The sequence below is a fragment of the Saccostrea cucullata genome, unplaced genomic scaffold (genome assembly GCF_032062105.1).
Source record: "Saccostrea cucullata isolate Sc308-1 unplaced genomic scaffold, CSIRO_AGI_Scuc_v1 ctg2829, whole genome shotgun sequence".
NCBI lineage: Eukaryota > Metazoa > Mollusca > Bivalvia > Ostreida > Ostreidae > Saccostrea > Saccostrea cuccullata.
In genome coordinates, this window is record NW_026938981.1 from 22,015 (window position 1) to 37,671 (window position 15,657).

At 32.0% G+C, this 15,657-nt stretch overlaps 1 protein-coding gene across 4 annotated transcripts in view; it reads left to right on the top strand.

Moving 5' to 3' along the window:
- Positions 1-15,657, top strand: part of LOC134251982 (uncharacterized) — a 72,215-nt gene that overhangs the window by 16,806 nt on the left and 39,752 nt on the right. For 2 of the 4 annotated variants that reach the window (XM_062734386.1, XM_062734385.1), the window contains one exon: positions 10,588-10,650. The exons of 1 other annotated variant lie outside the window; for it this stretch is intronic. In XM_062734386.1, coding sequence (XP_062590370.1) covers positions 10,588-10,650 — 63 coding nt within the window. The remainder of the gene's footprint in view (positions 1-10,587; positions 10,651-15,657) is intronic. One more of the 4 variants, XM_062734387.1, reaches the window with a different exon arrangement.

The window sequence follows — 15,657 nt, forward strand, 5'->3', positions numbered from 1 at the left end:
TAACAAATGCTGTTGTAGTCTAGCTACATGTATATGCAAGGATAATTAAAAGTTACCAAATTTAGTTCGATACATTTATTTACGCATATTTCTAAACATTTCTAAAATGTATGAAAAAAAATGCGTAACTCAACATAAAAATTAAGTGTTTTGAGAATATTTTTGAAGATTTTGAGAACCTTAGTTTACTGTAATGCTAAAGTCAGAATACGCAGCACTGTTAAGGCTTGAAAAAAGGGCGGGGCCTTATTTATACGGGTAAAGTAACTGTGACGTCACACAAAACTATCACTTTAATTTATGTATTTCTCATGATACCTGAAAATGAAATAATTAGCAACTTTTAAATGTATTAGCATAATGAACAACAATAAAACTTTTCAATCCATTAAAAAACACTTGCTAGTTAAATCCAATGTAGCTGGTTATAAACAAAGCACTGATTGCGATGAACTTATAAAATGACGTCATTTTGGTAAGAATGACGTATTTCATGTGCTGTGATAGACAGATTGAGGAATTTTTTAACAATGAAAAATGCGTTTTATTATTAAACGGAATATTAAATACAGGTGTTAAATAGTCGATGAATACCAATGTATTTCCTTTGTTTAGAGCGATTTTTCATTAACTATCTAAAGAATGTATTTTGTTAACTATGTCGTGTTTTTATGTACAGGCTTCGTATATTTTACAACGAGATGTCTCATAAAATCGTACTTTGGCAATGGCATACCCTAATAGATCTTAACCATTTTTTGAATAAAGATAAAGGATATATATCTTAACTTGAAAAATGCTGCTGCTTTCTTTAAATCGAGGGTGTGATTTTGTAAGTACACAAAATATTTGGTAAAAGTCAAACATATTTCGACATTGGCTCATTTACCTGAAAATTTAACTATTAAAACGCGAATTGTATTCAAAGCAGCAGTATTTTTCAGAAACTACAAAGTATGGAGAAATAATTAATAGCTTGAAATTTTAATTTCAACTAGGGTATGCCCTTGCGATATTGAAATTTGTTCATGACCTACGTACATTCAGTACACGAACTATGCATACATCACGTGACTGTCCATCGATGGGACCAAATTTCATACAGTACAGAGTGGGTTATACTATGCTATTTCCATAAGTATTTTAATTCTGTGATGATAAAACAGCTTAATTAAAATAAATTAAGTTTTATAAAAATCCCCCTTTTTTGCACATCTATTTTCCTTCGATTTCTCATAGTAGGCCTTAACCGTGCTGCGTAACATCTAAACATCAGTTTTTATTACCGTGGAACTTTTTTTATCCCTCATCAGACATTTTTTTTTATGACAATGAATTCCTTAGCACGGGACATATCATGCCCAGAAATTTTCTAATACATCATCTCTGGGAAGAGGAGGGAGGGGATGTAAAAACTTTGCAACATGAAAAGCATTGTTTGATGAAAGAAGCTATTTACAAAACGATCTGTGTGCTGCCTTAACATATCTGCGTAACAATTAAGTAATTCTTTAGCAAAAGAGTTGTATGTGTATGTAGTACATAGGCCTTTCTAATTATAACGAATATTGATTAAGTTCCAAATTCATCACGAAGATATCAAGAATTAAAGTTTTTCGCATAGATTAAGGGGGATGTACGGCCACCTTTAGTGCAGTGAGAACAAAATGTAAACATTTCTTCAAATGGCTAAAGTACATTATATTTTGATCAAATTTTAAGTCTTTATGATAAAGATACAATAAATATGCATAACTGATTGCATGTTGTGCATATATAATATATACTTTTGCAGAAAAATGCTTTTGATATCCTCCTTAGAACTGCGCAGCTACAGAATTCAGCAGAGCCTTAAAAAATCCAAAAAAATACGCAAACTGTGCATTAATGTTCTCTCTACAACCATTTGTTGAGAAAATTTCTAAATTTTGCACTTTTAAATGATAATTTTAAGTTCAAAACAAGGTATCGTTGTCATCAAAAAGAGTGTAAAGAACCAAAAAAGTAGTTCATTGATAGCAGCACGTGGTCTATTTTTAGCACAGAATTTTGTTTTCAAGACCTATTCTTAATATGGAGGGACATACTAGTAACAATCTTTAAATGTAGAAGAGAATTACAGTTGCAAAACATTTCAAATAATATTAACGCTTTTAAAAGAGGAATTGTGTTATAGTGTGGCTTGAAGTAATTTATTTAGTATTACATGTATTATCGAACAGTTGTTAAATAGTGTACGTATTGAAATAAACTCTTTGATTCCAGGTAAGGAAAAAATGAGCACCATCAAAGTTTAAAATTAAGAGTTTGTAAGTTTGCCACAGATTGTTGATAATATCTATCAAAAGATTAATTATCAACAATGAAACACAAAGAAATTAAACACATAAAATCTATATGAAAAACCTTGTGTTAGTATCTACTAGTACGAGGGGTGATCAAAAAGTTCTCGAACTATCTAAAACCAAAATTTAGATTAGAAACAAATTTGGTGCACTCTCAAGTTCTATAAATAGCATATTCTGAATAAAGTTTTGCTCACAATGTGAAAATGAAGTCATTATGCAGGTACTTGTGACGAAAAATGGTTGTCTCAGTGGAACTCATTCAACAAACGACTAAAAAATTTATGGTATATCTTAAAAATGCCTTTGAAGTAACGTATAAGAATTTGTTCATAGTTTATTAAGACAAATGACTTCCTAATAATTCAATCTATGATTGGATAGATCGTTTTAGTGAAGGAAGGCAGATGGTTGAATATAATACTTGTTATGTTGCCCGGTGAAAGCAAGTTTGAAAAGGGGTTTGTTTTTAATTAAGCAATATGCTGTCAAAGATCTCCAATTTACACTTTGAAAAATACTTGAATATTTCAACAATAATATAACTATCAAATACCTAAGATATCGTTTACTTTCGATCACCCCCCCCCCCCCCGTATATACTCTGTCAAATAAACATTTACGATTTTCATTACTGCGGAGCAACATTTGAAAAGGAATGAAATCATTCAGAGTGGGTTAGGAGATTTAATGAATATTTTTTTTATTTGCCCATTTTGTCAAAATTACAATTTTACAGAATAAAGAAAAAAAATCAACAAAATGAAATATTTTATACCATCTTTAAAATGACGTTTAGTGGACCTCCCAACTCAGGGAAAAATTATTGGGTGCCGGTCCGTATTTATAGGTGAGAAGAAAAAAATTCATTAAAATTTAAACATATTTGTTGACGGAAGAAAAAAAAATCCTGTAATTGGATTAAAAATAAAATTGAGTCGGGCCATTTCTAGGTAGTAAATCGGGAGAGAGGGCAACCAAATAATTTTAAAACAAATGGTCGTATAAGGCTAGTACATGTTTCATCACATACTTAGAAATGCAAAATTTTTAATCTTTGGCACTTTGTTGAAAAAAGAACATAGGATTTTCGGAAGGGAGAGGGGGGGGGTAGTCTCTCATTTTTTGGCGATGGTAGACATAGCATATACAATGGGACCTTTGTTTGCAAACATTGTGATTGCTTCTAAATTTCAAAGAAACAACTCAATATATTTCATCAAGCTTCGTATGTTCATTGAGCGAGAGCTTACAACGTAGTCAACATAATGAGACATGATGCGTTTTTATGTCCAAGCATTACTCCATACAATGTGTTGGTCATTGCAAACAATCAAGCTATTTATGTGAGGTACCTGAAGGAAATCCTATAACTGCCTATTTTATTCTATCTAACTGCTAAAAAAAATAGACATATATACCAACTTTTCGAAGGTAAGACATGTAATTGCAATTTGTTTTTCATGCACCGCATATTGTTTAACATTTTCAAATTAAATGCTAATCATCCTCCTTGCAGTGCCCCATTTCAAAATAACTTCTATCGCCACAGAAAAAAGACCCGACGTAAACACATATGTTTAGGGCATTTTTTATCTTTTTTCTTGAGTTTTAAAGAAACCAACAAATTATCAAGACTTGTTCCACGAAAAATTAAATATGATCATGGTAATAAACGCATCTATCTACAGCAAATATATGCACATGCCAACCATGTGCTCAGTGTAGTAATATTATCTAGGAAACTCGAGCTGCGAACAGAACAGTTTTTCCCGATTTGCTGAAGTGGGGTTAAAATCGCGGTTTTTCATTAATCAGACGAAGCGATGCAACAAATAAAAGTAGTAAGTAATATTACCTAATGATTATAACTTAGTAATTTCTTGTCTTGATGTTATTATAGTCGCATTTATTGTAAAATCAATGTTATTCGAACTCTGGGTGACAGAGGAATGGCGGACGAAATAAACACATGGCCTCAGGAAGACACACATATGAAAAATCAAATTTTCAAGAATTTTAGATAATGACAAGAAAAAAGCGAAACAAATGGTTGTAGCCATATTATCAATGAATCAAACTAACACCATTTTCAATGCATTTTTCATCTCGTGAATGCTGTAGCTGCGCAGTTCTACTATGATTAATTTCCTCCTAATTAAGACAAAATAAACTTAATTATTTACTAATTTTGGTCTCTAACAGTAGGTAACTAGTGCATTAACACTTTGAGTAACTTTGGGCTAGTTTAGACTAGTATTAAGCGCATTCTTGGCATTTCTTATTTCACACCAGATTAGATCCAATTGGCTTGTACATCCCCCTTAAAGTCTGCATCACAGTAAAATTTTAAATGATGTTGTACTCTTGTATAGACTCTGTCATCTGTTAATTTTTGCCTTTCCAGCTGTTCAATTTTCCGTGTGCAATTCTAAAATCAATCTCTCTCCTACTGTTTTTATTCTAACTCTGTTCACATTGATGTATCTGTGGAATAGATTCTTCATTTTATTAGCACTGAGTAAGAGTTATCTTTCGTTTATGTTCCTTTCCTATATCGTGTCAATGCCTCTACACAGAACACATTCTATCGTTCAAAATTGTCCTTTTTCGTAAACTCTATCATTTCTAACGATAGAATATACTGGCATTTTAAAAATCAGTAATTTTTTAACTTGACGATCCCGTCAGGATCATTAACTCAGCACTGCACAAATCTAATTTACAACTCCACATTATGGAAAATTAAAGACTCAGAAATTCTGTCAATTATCAGTGAAGCGAAAAGAAGATTCAAGCTTGATTTATAACTCATCATCACTCCAAAAAACATCTCAAGGAAATCTCCCAAAAGTCTCCAAGCGTTTAGAAAAAAAAATGCAAAAAAAAAAAACGAAGTGTGACAGAGCGAAAGATAGACACGGGGACAGGTAGAAAGAAGGACGGATGGACTCAGAGAAACCTTAAGTTCCCTATTTTTCACAGGAAGGGGAATAATAAACTGACCAATAGAGCAAAAAACTTATTCACTACATGTCCTGTTTCATTACGTCCAATGAATCCTTTGTTTGGAACTATAATTTGCACTTTTAATCCGCTGTTTCATAATTGGGTATTTTACTTGAAAAAGACGTCAATGGTAATCTAAAAGCCGAGCTATATAATAAAGGTGATGACTTTAACTTTTCTTTCGTCAACGTTCCCTACTCATGCAGCAATATACCCTAATCACATTTATCATCGAGTCAAATGCTGACTGACTTTTTTCATACTAATTGTTAGTCCATTATTTATATTCTGAATTGACGACTGATTTTTCCGCTATTTCCCGATCATGACAAGGAACACACGGCGCATGTGAATGGTCAGCAGTGGATGCTCTCTCCTCCATGGCACCTAATCCCACCTCTGATGTTTCGAAGGTCCGTTTTTGCTCTGCCCTCTTTTGTATTGTTTTGTAAACTTGATACTGAATGCTGTTCGTTATCTCAATATCAGCCTCTCAGAATGCAAATGGAAATATAGTGATTTTATAAGATAATTAAAAACTATTTTACAACGATGGGCGATTCTTTTGAAGATTTGTCTGATATCAGAAAAATATAAAGTCAGGATGGTTAAAATCTTCACGTTGGGGATATGTTAAACGTTTTATTAAGACTTCATACGTGATGTCGGAGGGACGTGATTTTAGCAAATGCATTTCCAGTTTAAAGTACATATATAAATTCTAATATTGCAAGGGCATAACAAAGTTAAAAATCTTAGTTTAATTTATAATTCTTTGCATCACAATATGTACTATGTGAAAAGTACTGCAAACCTATGCATATTCCACTATTTTATTGCTATAATTATATTTATTAGACTGTGGGTTTAATATTTTGATTGTCAACTAAATGAAGAGTAAAAATAATCAAACCCCATTAAGAAAACTTCTAACGAAAAAAAAAAGTTTTCTATAGTTAACTATAGTAAATCAAAGTGTCAAAGTTATCACAATAATAAATCAATGTTTTCAAAGTGATCACTATAGTGTCAAAGTTATCACTATTATAGTAAATTTATGTGATCACTATAGTAAACTAAAGTTATCACTATAATAAATTTAAGTTTTCATAGTGATCGCCATAGTAAATCAAAGTTTTATAGATATAACTATAGTAAATCAAAGTTATCACCATAGAAGATCAATTTTTTTCCCAAGTTTCCATAGTGATCGCCATGGTAAAGTTTTATAGTTATCACTATAGTAATTCAAAGTTCTTATAGTGTCAAAGTGTTCATTAATGTAAACTTTAGCTAAGTATTGTAAAAAATAGTTAACTTCAGTATTTTATGTTTGGGTTGTTCAATTAGACTGTCTTTAATTAAAAAAATTACAATAGTACACATAATTTTTAGTTAATGTGATAATTAAATAAATCTTAAAGCACAGTCGTGCATTGACTCTATAAACAAATTAAAGGCTTGAATGACTTTATGATACATAAAAAAAAAATAGGGATGTCAATTTTACTTGGACAGCTTAGTCGCATGCTTTAGTCGAACGATAGTCGATTATTCGTTTAATTTTAATTATTTTTTCATATCATTTTCACTGTATGTCTTTTTTGACGAGTTTACACTATTTAATCTATGTTATCAACATGTTATCACCATTATACAACGAATTTCTGAATTGTTAACATGTATGTAGTAAAATAAAAACTTTACAGCAATATGTACGAGGGGTTATCAAAAAGTTCGTGGACTGGCGCTATAAAATAAATACTATGCTAGCTGGGTTAATAAAATTTATTGTCGATTTGAATTAACAAAAGTTGAAGTTATTCTGAAAATTTCAACTGTGTACTATTCAAAACCATAATTTTATCGTAAAATGAATAACACAAGGTATGGTAACCCGGCGCTGTTGCCGGTTCAGTTTTTTGACGTCGTGTAACGTCATCGCGTCATGACTTTTCAACCTGCAACAATACACTTTTCATGGCGATGTACCCAGGAGTGAAATATGGAATGATACCACTCCTGTTGATAAGATGCTAGTTTCTGGTTTACTACTGACTTCAGCTCTGTAATGTCATGAAATTTTTTCCCTCGCAAGTCGCTTTTCGGTCTTGGAAAGAGCGCAAAGTCGCAAGGTGCGAGGTCTGGTGAGTACGGTGGGTGGGGCAGAATTTCGGCTCCTAGCTGTAAGTTGATTGTAAGTACAGTCTCTGCTGAATTGTGGGATGGGGCATTGTCATGATGCAGAAGAATGTTTTCCCGATTTAAGTAAAAATCAGGTCTTTTTTTCCTAAGCGCATTAACTAAGTCCTTTGATAAAACCTATAAATATAAAATCAACAGTGCAGTTGCGCGTTAATATTTTAAAACAAAATGACTGATAATGTTCAAATATTTCAACATTCGCTTATTTTATAATTGCATAATCAATATTTCAATTTATTGTATTACTTTTATTGGGTTTATATGTGTTGATTTTATAAAAGTTAGGCCTACAGTACTTCATATTTCTTTCCTTTTATGCAATAAAAATTATATCTAACCTTTGAGTAATATTTTGCATTTACTGATCTTCCTTTAGGCACAACGTGACTTAAAATAACTCCACGTGAGTCAAAAAATATTATAAACATGTGCTTTTCACAGGATTGACAGACTCTGGCCTTTTTGGGAGGGGGTGAATTAGACCCAATCCACTGCATTGACATTTGTTTACTTTCCGGGTCAAAATTGGATATCCATGTTTCGTCTACCGTGATAATTCGGTCCAAGAAGTTTTGATCAATGCGAAATCGGCGCAGAAACTTTTTTGATTCTTCGACTCTTCTGACTTTTTCAAAATCTTTTAAGAGTCTTGGTACCCATCTTGCACACACCCGGGACATTTTCAAGTCATTGTGTACAATGCTGTGTATGGATCCATAGGAGATAGAAAGATCTTCACTCAACTGTGTTAATGTAATCCGTCTATCCGAGTTTAAGATTTCCCTGACGCGATCAACGTTATTTTCAGTGGTAACAAGTTTCGGGCATCCGACTCGCAAATCGTCTTCACATGATTCTCTACCGTCTCGAAATCGTTTATGCCACTTAAAGACAAGTGATCTTGATACATTTTTACTTTCCCCTGCCTGATTAAACATTTCCACGGTCTCTGTTGGAGTTTTACCAAGTTGAACGCAAAACTTTATAACATTCCGGGAAAAAACTTTCCCCTCCGGCGTCATTTTTCACTCGTACAATTTTGAACAAACTTATAAAAATGGCTATAAAATTCCACACAATGCACTAAATGACGTAAAATTTTAAAATATTACGGAACTGTTGTATGACGTCATATTGTAAAAATTACGGAAAAGTTTGATAAGAAATAGTCATTATTTTTCAATTTATATTTTAAACTTGAAGATCAGAATTTGTCATATTTTGAGGTTGCGCCGCCTAGTCAAACTATCGCAAAGGTTATAGCATGTAATTTTTTAAAAAATGATTATTAAAATATAAAATCTTCATAGTATGTAGGAAAGATCTATATTTAGTTACACTCCAAATTTCATTGAAGTACCTTGAACGGTATTAATTTTATAGCGCTAGTCCACGAACTTTTTGATAACCCCTCGTACATGTACCCAGTGTATTTAATTTCAAAATTAATTAATATATTAGCATTATATGTATATGCAAAATATCAAACGCTCGTATTTACCCTTTCTCTGCATAACGGTAGTAGATGTACCTCATTACTGAAGCCAATTTCTACGTGTCCGTCAGTGATCTTTGACAGGTAAACAATTAAAGAGTGTATCTTATAAAAACAAAGAGAGAGATCGAGAGCTTGGGATAAATTTCAATTATGCAATTTTGTGCAAACAATCAATGATTGTATGAATTAATATCAGAAAACGAAAACACGGTTTAATTATTCTCATAACTGACCCCAGTTGACATGTATTAACAATTTGGTAATACCTGTTTAATCAGAATTCTTTCTGAATAGTTGTATCACGTCAAATCTTAGTTTGAATTTTCAAAACTAAACAAGTGTCCTCTCCATTTAAAACAGTAAGAGGTAGACAATCATTAATAATCATGTTTGTGATTTTTCTTTCCCACTCTGCTTTTGTGTCATTTTTGCGGAGAACTTCACATAAATCGCATCGCCGCAAAATGTGTTTGATGTTACACTGCGCTGCAGTATAAAAGTTCAGATTCACATAATCTTGATAACATTGTTTACCTTTGTTAAGTTATACCAAAGGCCATAATAAATAAATTGCTAGATTCTCATCCGAATTTTTTTAAAAATCGAGGCGGGCGGGCGGCTTTTATTTTATATTTTTTTTTATTTTTTTTCAATTTTGCAGATTTTTTATTCACCTGGTCAATCGGTGTAATTTTATCTACAATACACGAATAAAAGTCATAGTAAAGGTTTAATTATCTCTTACTTCGCATAATCACCAATCTTTTTCAACCAATGACCCTTGTATAAAATATAAAAGCATGTATTACAGCAATTACCATCTTTTCAGCTGTCAAATTCATGTAGACTTTCCCGATCAGAATTAAGAGGAAGAAAAACAGAAAGAAAAAAATAAATCGAGGAGGGGGTATAAAATCGGGGCGGGCGGGGATGCGAATCTAGGAATATTTTTATTATGGTCAAAACTGTAGATATTGAAGACATGTTTGTCGAACATACATTAGACGTATAAACTTTGAACAGTCGTACCATACCCTTAATTTTACATATGAAAATATTAATGTAAATCTATGAAATGGGCAAATATAAATTTATTGCTTTGAATTTAAAATTACTTTGATGAAACACATATTTAACGAATAACCGACTAAAAAAATTTTAGTCGATAGTCGGTATGATCGAACGATAGTCGAGTACTCGAATATTCGTTGACATCCCTAAAAAAATCATTTTTTTTAAATCAGATTTTCGATAATGATTAAAACAATATTCATGGTTAATAAATGAGCATTAGATATATAGGCAATATACCATCATAATACCATGTAGAGTTTATATATCAAGAAGTCAAGGTTTGCATGAATGACATAAAATTAGTATCCATCTAACATTGGCATCAATATTTTAGCATACGTACATGAAGTGTTAGCTAGCTTTATTTCTAAAAATAAAGTATTGGATTGCTTTGTTTGTGACAATGAAAAAAAAATAAAAAAGTGTATGGGATAAAATAAATTCATTCTTTGGCAGCAGTGAAATCAACGGAGATGGATGTCATCAGTATAGAAAGACAAGAAGAAGACCAAGAAAGGGGTGAGACTAGTTATATTGATAATGAGCTTGTTCCTTTTTGTAAATATGCAACGCTTCGCAGGTACGATAAGGATTTCCTGAGAATATTGCATTGTACTCTGTGCATGCACTTTTCTGAACTACAAATGTATGACGTCATATTTGAAAATGACCTCAAGTCACTACAAACTTTAGCTGTAATGAGAGGGAGAGTGTAATAAATCTTGCATTTTTTTCAATCTGCATATAAAGATGCAGAAATCTAGTTTAAAATAAATGTGTTTTAAATAATTTTAAAAAATACAATATATTCGAATAATTTAGATGACTTAGTTTTTTACTTTTGTGTAAAAATCAGCGTGTTTTAAATACATACATGTACGAAAATATACGTTTGACATGTACCTTTTTATACTCGTGAATAGAGGCAGAATTCATATGTGTATAAAAGAGCCTGGTGCATGTCATTAATGAGGATTGATTTGAGATGTTTAGAGAAAATCTTTAAGAGGACTCTCCCCTCTAATCTTGCTTGGGAAAAATGTATGATGACTTTGTTTTAAAACAGAATACGATATTGAGCGGAAAATGCCCTCAGATTTGTGGGTAAGTTGAGGTTAATGAGAAATATTTTGTACCAAAGTTATGGTATAACTTTCCCCAAGACATTTCGGTTTCTCAAGGATCCAACCACTTTATATAAATTACAAAATTTATGAGTAATGTATATCAGGCTGCGCCGATGCGATTTATGTGAAGCACTTCAAGAGAGTAGAAAATGAAAATTACGTGATCAACGAGGTCATGTGATATTGTAAAAGAAAAATATGATTGTATATTGTCTAGGTAACTCTCTATATAAATTGGCCGTATTAAGATACGTAACTTAAAAAAAAAACAACTTAAAATCAACCTTGCAATGCAGTGTTACGTTTTAAATGCATTTGAAGCTTTGGGAAGCCTTAACAGTTCTGCGTTCAACTGTTCGTTGAAATTACAAAATTAGGATTATTTTCTATGAGTATATTATACCGTAAATCTGGAAATTTTTACGTCCATTTTATTTTGATAATTCGGGTCAAAATGGCGTTGATTAATTTTTACGTTTCAAAATTTTACGAATTACAACTGCTTTGTTTACGTTTTCTTATTGGTAATTTATTTTTAAGAAAAATATTTTTGCGAATGCAATGAACTCGCAAATTTGCAAAATATATATCTACGGCAAAAATTTCTTGATTTACGATATTTCTCTATTCCTTTTTTCTACCCTGCAAAAATGTTTATGTATTTTGTTCAATCTATTATGACCTGACTTCAATTTTAACACTTTACATGTCTTGAAGTCACATGGTATAAATTTTAATGTTGCACTTTAGCAGAAGTATTGAACAACTAGGAAGTCTGCTATTGCAAGCAAAAGCGTATGTCGCCCCAACTTGGACAAGACTTTAATTTTTTTATCACTAAAACAATAGTATTGTTACAATACCTATTTGCTAAGCTTGGACAACCATCGAATCGTATCAGCCTTTTCGGTTCTTTGATTTAAAATCAAAGCTAAATTATTTTCACTTTTTCCTGCTTCCATGGAAACAATTACCAATTTGCAATTTTTAAATGCAACATGAACAGTTACATATACTAATCATTAAATCAATAAAGTTTCATGACGAATGCCCAAGGGTCATGAGAGAACATTCTTGGACAAAATCTGTCGCTTTTTGCAAGTTTTCATGACAACGGTAACCATTTTGAAAATGAATTACCATGCACGCAACAAAACTACAACCAGTAATCGTACTTTGAAGAAAGTTTCAGGCCATCTCAGAAAAACAGTCTATAGAACAAAAACATGCGTACAATCGCTGTATGTCGCCCCCGAATTCGTTCGGGGCGACATAATAAACAAATTATTATTACATCTGTTTAAAGAAACTGCAAAGATGCAATGCAAGGAACATATCAATCTAAACATAAATATAGAATAGGGGAGCATGTTACAAAAGCGTATTGTCACAGATAGTCGAGCAGATTAACTCTTTTTTATTTTACTAATTTTGAATAAAACCTATAGGCTTTTTCATATATTTTACTTATATAATAGAATAAAAATACAATATACAAGATCTGTAAATACAGTAAAACTTGGTTATAACGAAGTCGCTGGGACATATGAAATTACTTCGCTATAACCGTAATTCGTTATAACCATTTTAGAAATTCATTAAATTTATATAGATGGAGATCCAAGATAAATTCGCTATATCCGTGAATTCACAATATCCGTGTTCGTACTAAACGAGTTTAACTGCACTTGGCCTATTGGATTTTTGTCCTGCCATCTTGCACTCCAGCGGATAAAGGAATAATCCTAGGGCCCTAAGATTGCCTCTTTATATTACTGGAAACTTACTAAAGGCACTGGTTGTCCTACATAGACTTTAAATAATGGATTGGTTGAACTTGCTCCAACCAAAAGATACAAAAAATTACTGACAAGCTTTGGTACCTTCAGAAAAAATACACACTTTACTTTTTAGCAGATTTATAGATAATGTAATTGAATTCTAAGATAAGAAAACTACACATACGAATTATTTAATTTATACGTACAACTCTCACAAAATACAATTGCTTCTTTACAAACAAACTATTATGACGGAAATTGTCCAGGATGAAATTGAAATATTCAAATACGTGATTCTGTTCATAGGAATCTAATTGAACAATACGCAAAGGCTAAAACGGCGAGCAATAAAATGACTGGGTGTTTTCGGAAAAATAAATGGTATATCGCTACTGGCTTTAAAAACTCCATATGAAAATCCCCTTTTTTTCTCTGTATCCTACCGTATTTTTACAGTAATCTACGGTATATCTACAGTTTGGTAAGGTATGCCAGCTCTGTATATACAGCACATCTCTAAGAATGTTTTATAAAAATATTCTAAACAGTACACATAATAGTATTTTTTGTTAAGAGACTTATTGAGTTTTGTCATAGCTCTGAAATAACTCTGAAAAATGAAGAAACCATTAATTCCAAAAAAAAATATATATATCCATCTATTTTTTCATAAATTATTTTATTTTTAAGGTCTTCCGTTCCGAACAGAAGATTTTCTACTGATTCTGTTGTTTCTTTTCCACTATTATAATTTTTTTTTTCTTACCGATTTTGTGCAGACGATTTCTCGAGAACACGTCGACAGATTTTTATGAAACTTTCAGCAATGATGGGAAATCATATGAACTTAGGACGTTTTTTTTTCCGTCGTCACTTCCAGTCGCGAAATACAGTCAATTTTCTTTTTTTAAAGTGTCATTTTGTCCGGAAGTGTTCTCAAAAACGGTTGGGGATTTTGTCTTGAAACTTTCAGGGATGATAGATTGTGACAGGCTCTACTGAATTTTGTATAAAGTTTTTGTTGCCGTCACGTCCGTTGTCCACCGGAAGTAGTTTAAAAAATATGCAAAATTTTATTTTTTTTCTTGTTTAAATGTTTCTTATGGAGACAAATGGGGTGTCTCGAGTAATATTATGTCCACTGGAAGTATTTTTCCAAACCGGAAGTAGTCCAAAAAATAAGCATTTTCATCGAAATTGTCAGGGATGATTCCTTCACACTCCGAGAGGAATTATAGGTCATTTTAAGTACTTCCGGTCACATGAGAAGTGAATTATAAAGACCGTAAGTAGTCTAAAGATGACAGATTTCACTCTTAAATGAGTTCTCACGTATTTTGAGGAATTGATATGAACATTTTTTTTTCATTTAAAGTTGTTTTATGATTGAATCAAAAATCGAACGGAAGACCTACTCGTTGCTCGCAAGGGGATCTCCTCTAGTCATTATTATTAGTATAAATTCATTATATACAAGAAGTACTTGAAATAAAATAGGTTCTCTTATATTATGTAAACAGTTTTACGATAAAATGTTTCTCAAAGTATTTTTGAAGAATTTTAAACTACTATTAATTTATTTTACTTCGATGATGGATATCAAAATAATCGTCTCATCATGCGCAATCTTAACCAGTCAATAATTTTTCGATACTTTTACGCAGGTACGATAAGGCTTCCCAGAGAATATTGCAGTGTACTCTCCGCATGAACTTCTCTGAACTACAAATGTATGACGTCATAATTGAAAATGACGTAAAGTCGCTGCATACTTGAGCTGTAAAAATGGGGAGAGTGTCATAAACTTTACACCTCATTTCAATCTGCATATAAAATTACAGAATGGTAGTTTAAAATAAAGGTGTTTTTATAATTTTTTCAAAAGTCTAATATATCCGAATAATTAAAAGAGCTTTGCTTCATTACTCTTGTATAAGAGTCATCGTGTTCACACTACGTACGGAAATATACGTTTGACATTTACCCTTTTTTACACCCGTAGACAGAGGCAGAATTCATAATGTGTGTATAAAAGAGCCTGGCGCAGGTTGTTAATGAGGATTTATTTAATATCTTTTGTGGAATATGTAAGAGGAGTTTTCCCTTTAACTGAATCCTGCTTGGGAAAAATGAATGATGGCTTTGTTTTAAAACAAATGACGATATTCAGCGGAAAATACCCTCAGATTTGTCGGTAAGTTAAAGTTAATATGAAATAAATTGTTCCAAAGAAAAGGTTTAAAATTTCCCAAGCACTTTTCGGTTTCACAAGGATGCACTGAGTTATTTATGTGACAATAGGATAATAATAATTGTGTTAACAGCCTGCGCAGAAGCGATTTATGAGGAACATTTCCAAAAAGAAGAAATGACCGTCACGTGATCAAGAAGATCATGTGACATCGTAACAAATATGTTAATAAATAGCCTAGAGGATTCTCAATATGAATTTGGCGTACTGAAGTACAAAACTTACAAATAAAACTCAAAATCAACTTTGCAATGCAGTGTTACGTTATAAATACATTTCAGCTCCGGGAAGCCTTAACGGTACTGCGTATATTGTTTTGATTGTCAATATAATTGGCTTTCATACAAAGAGTAAATGTTTTTTCTTT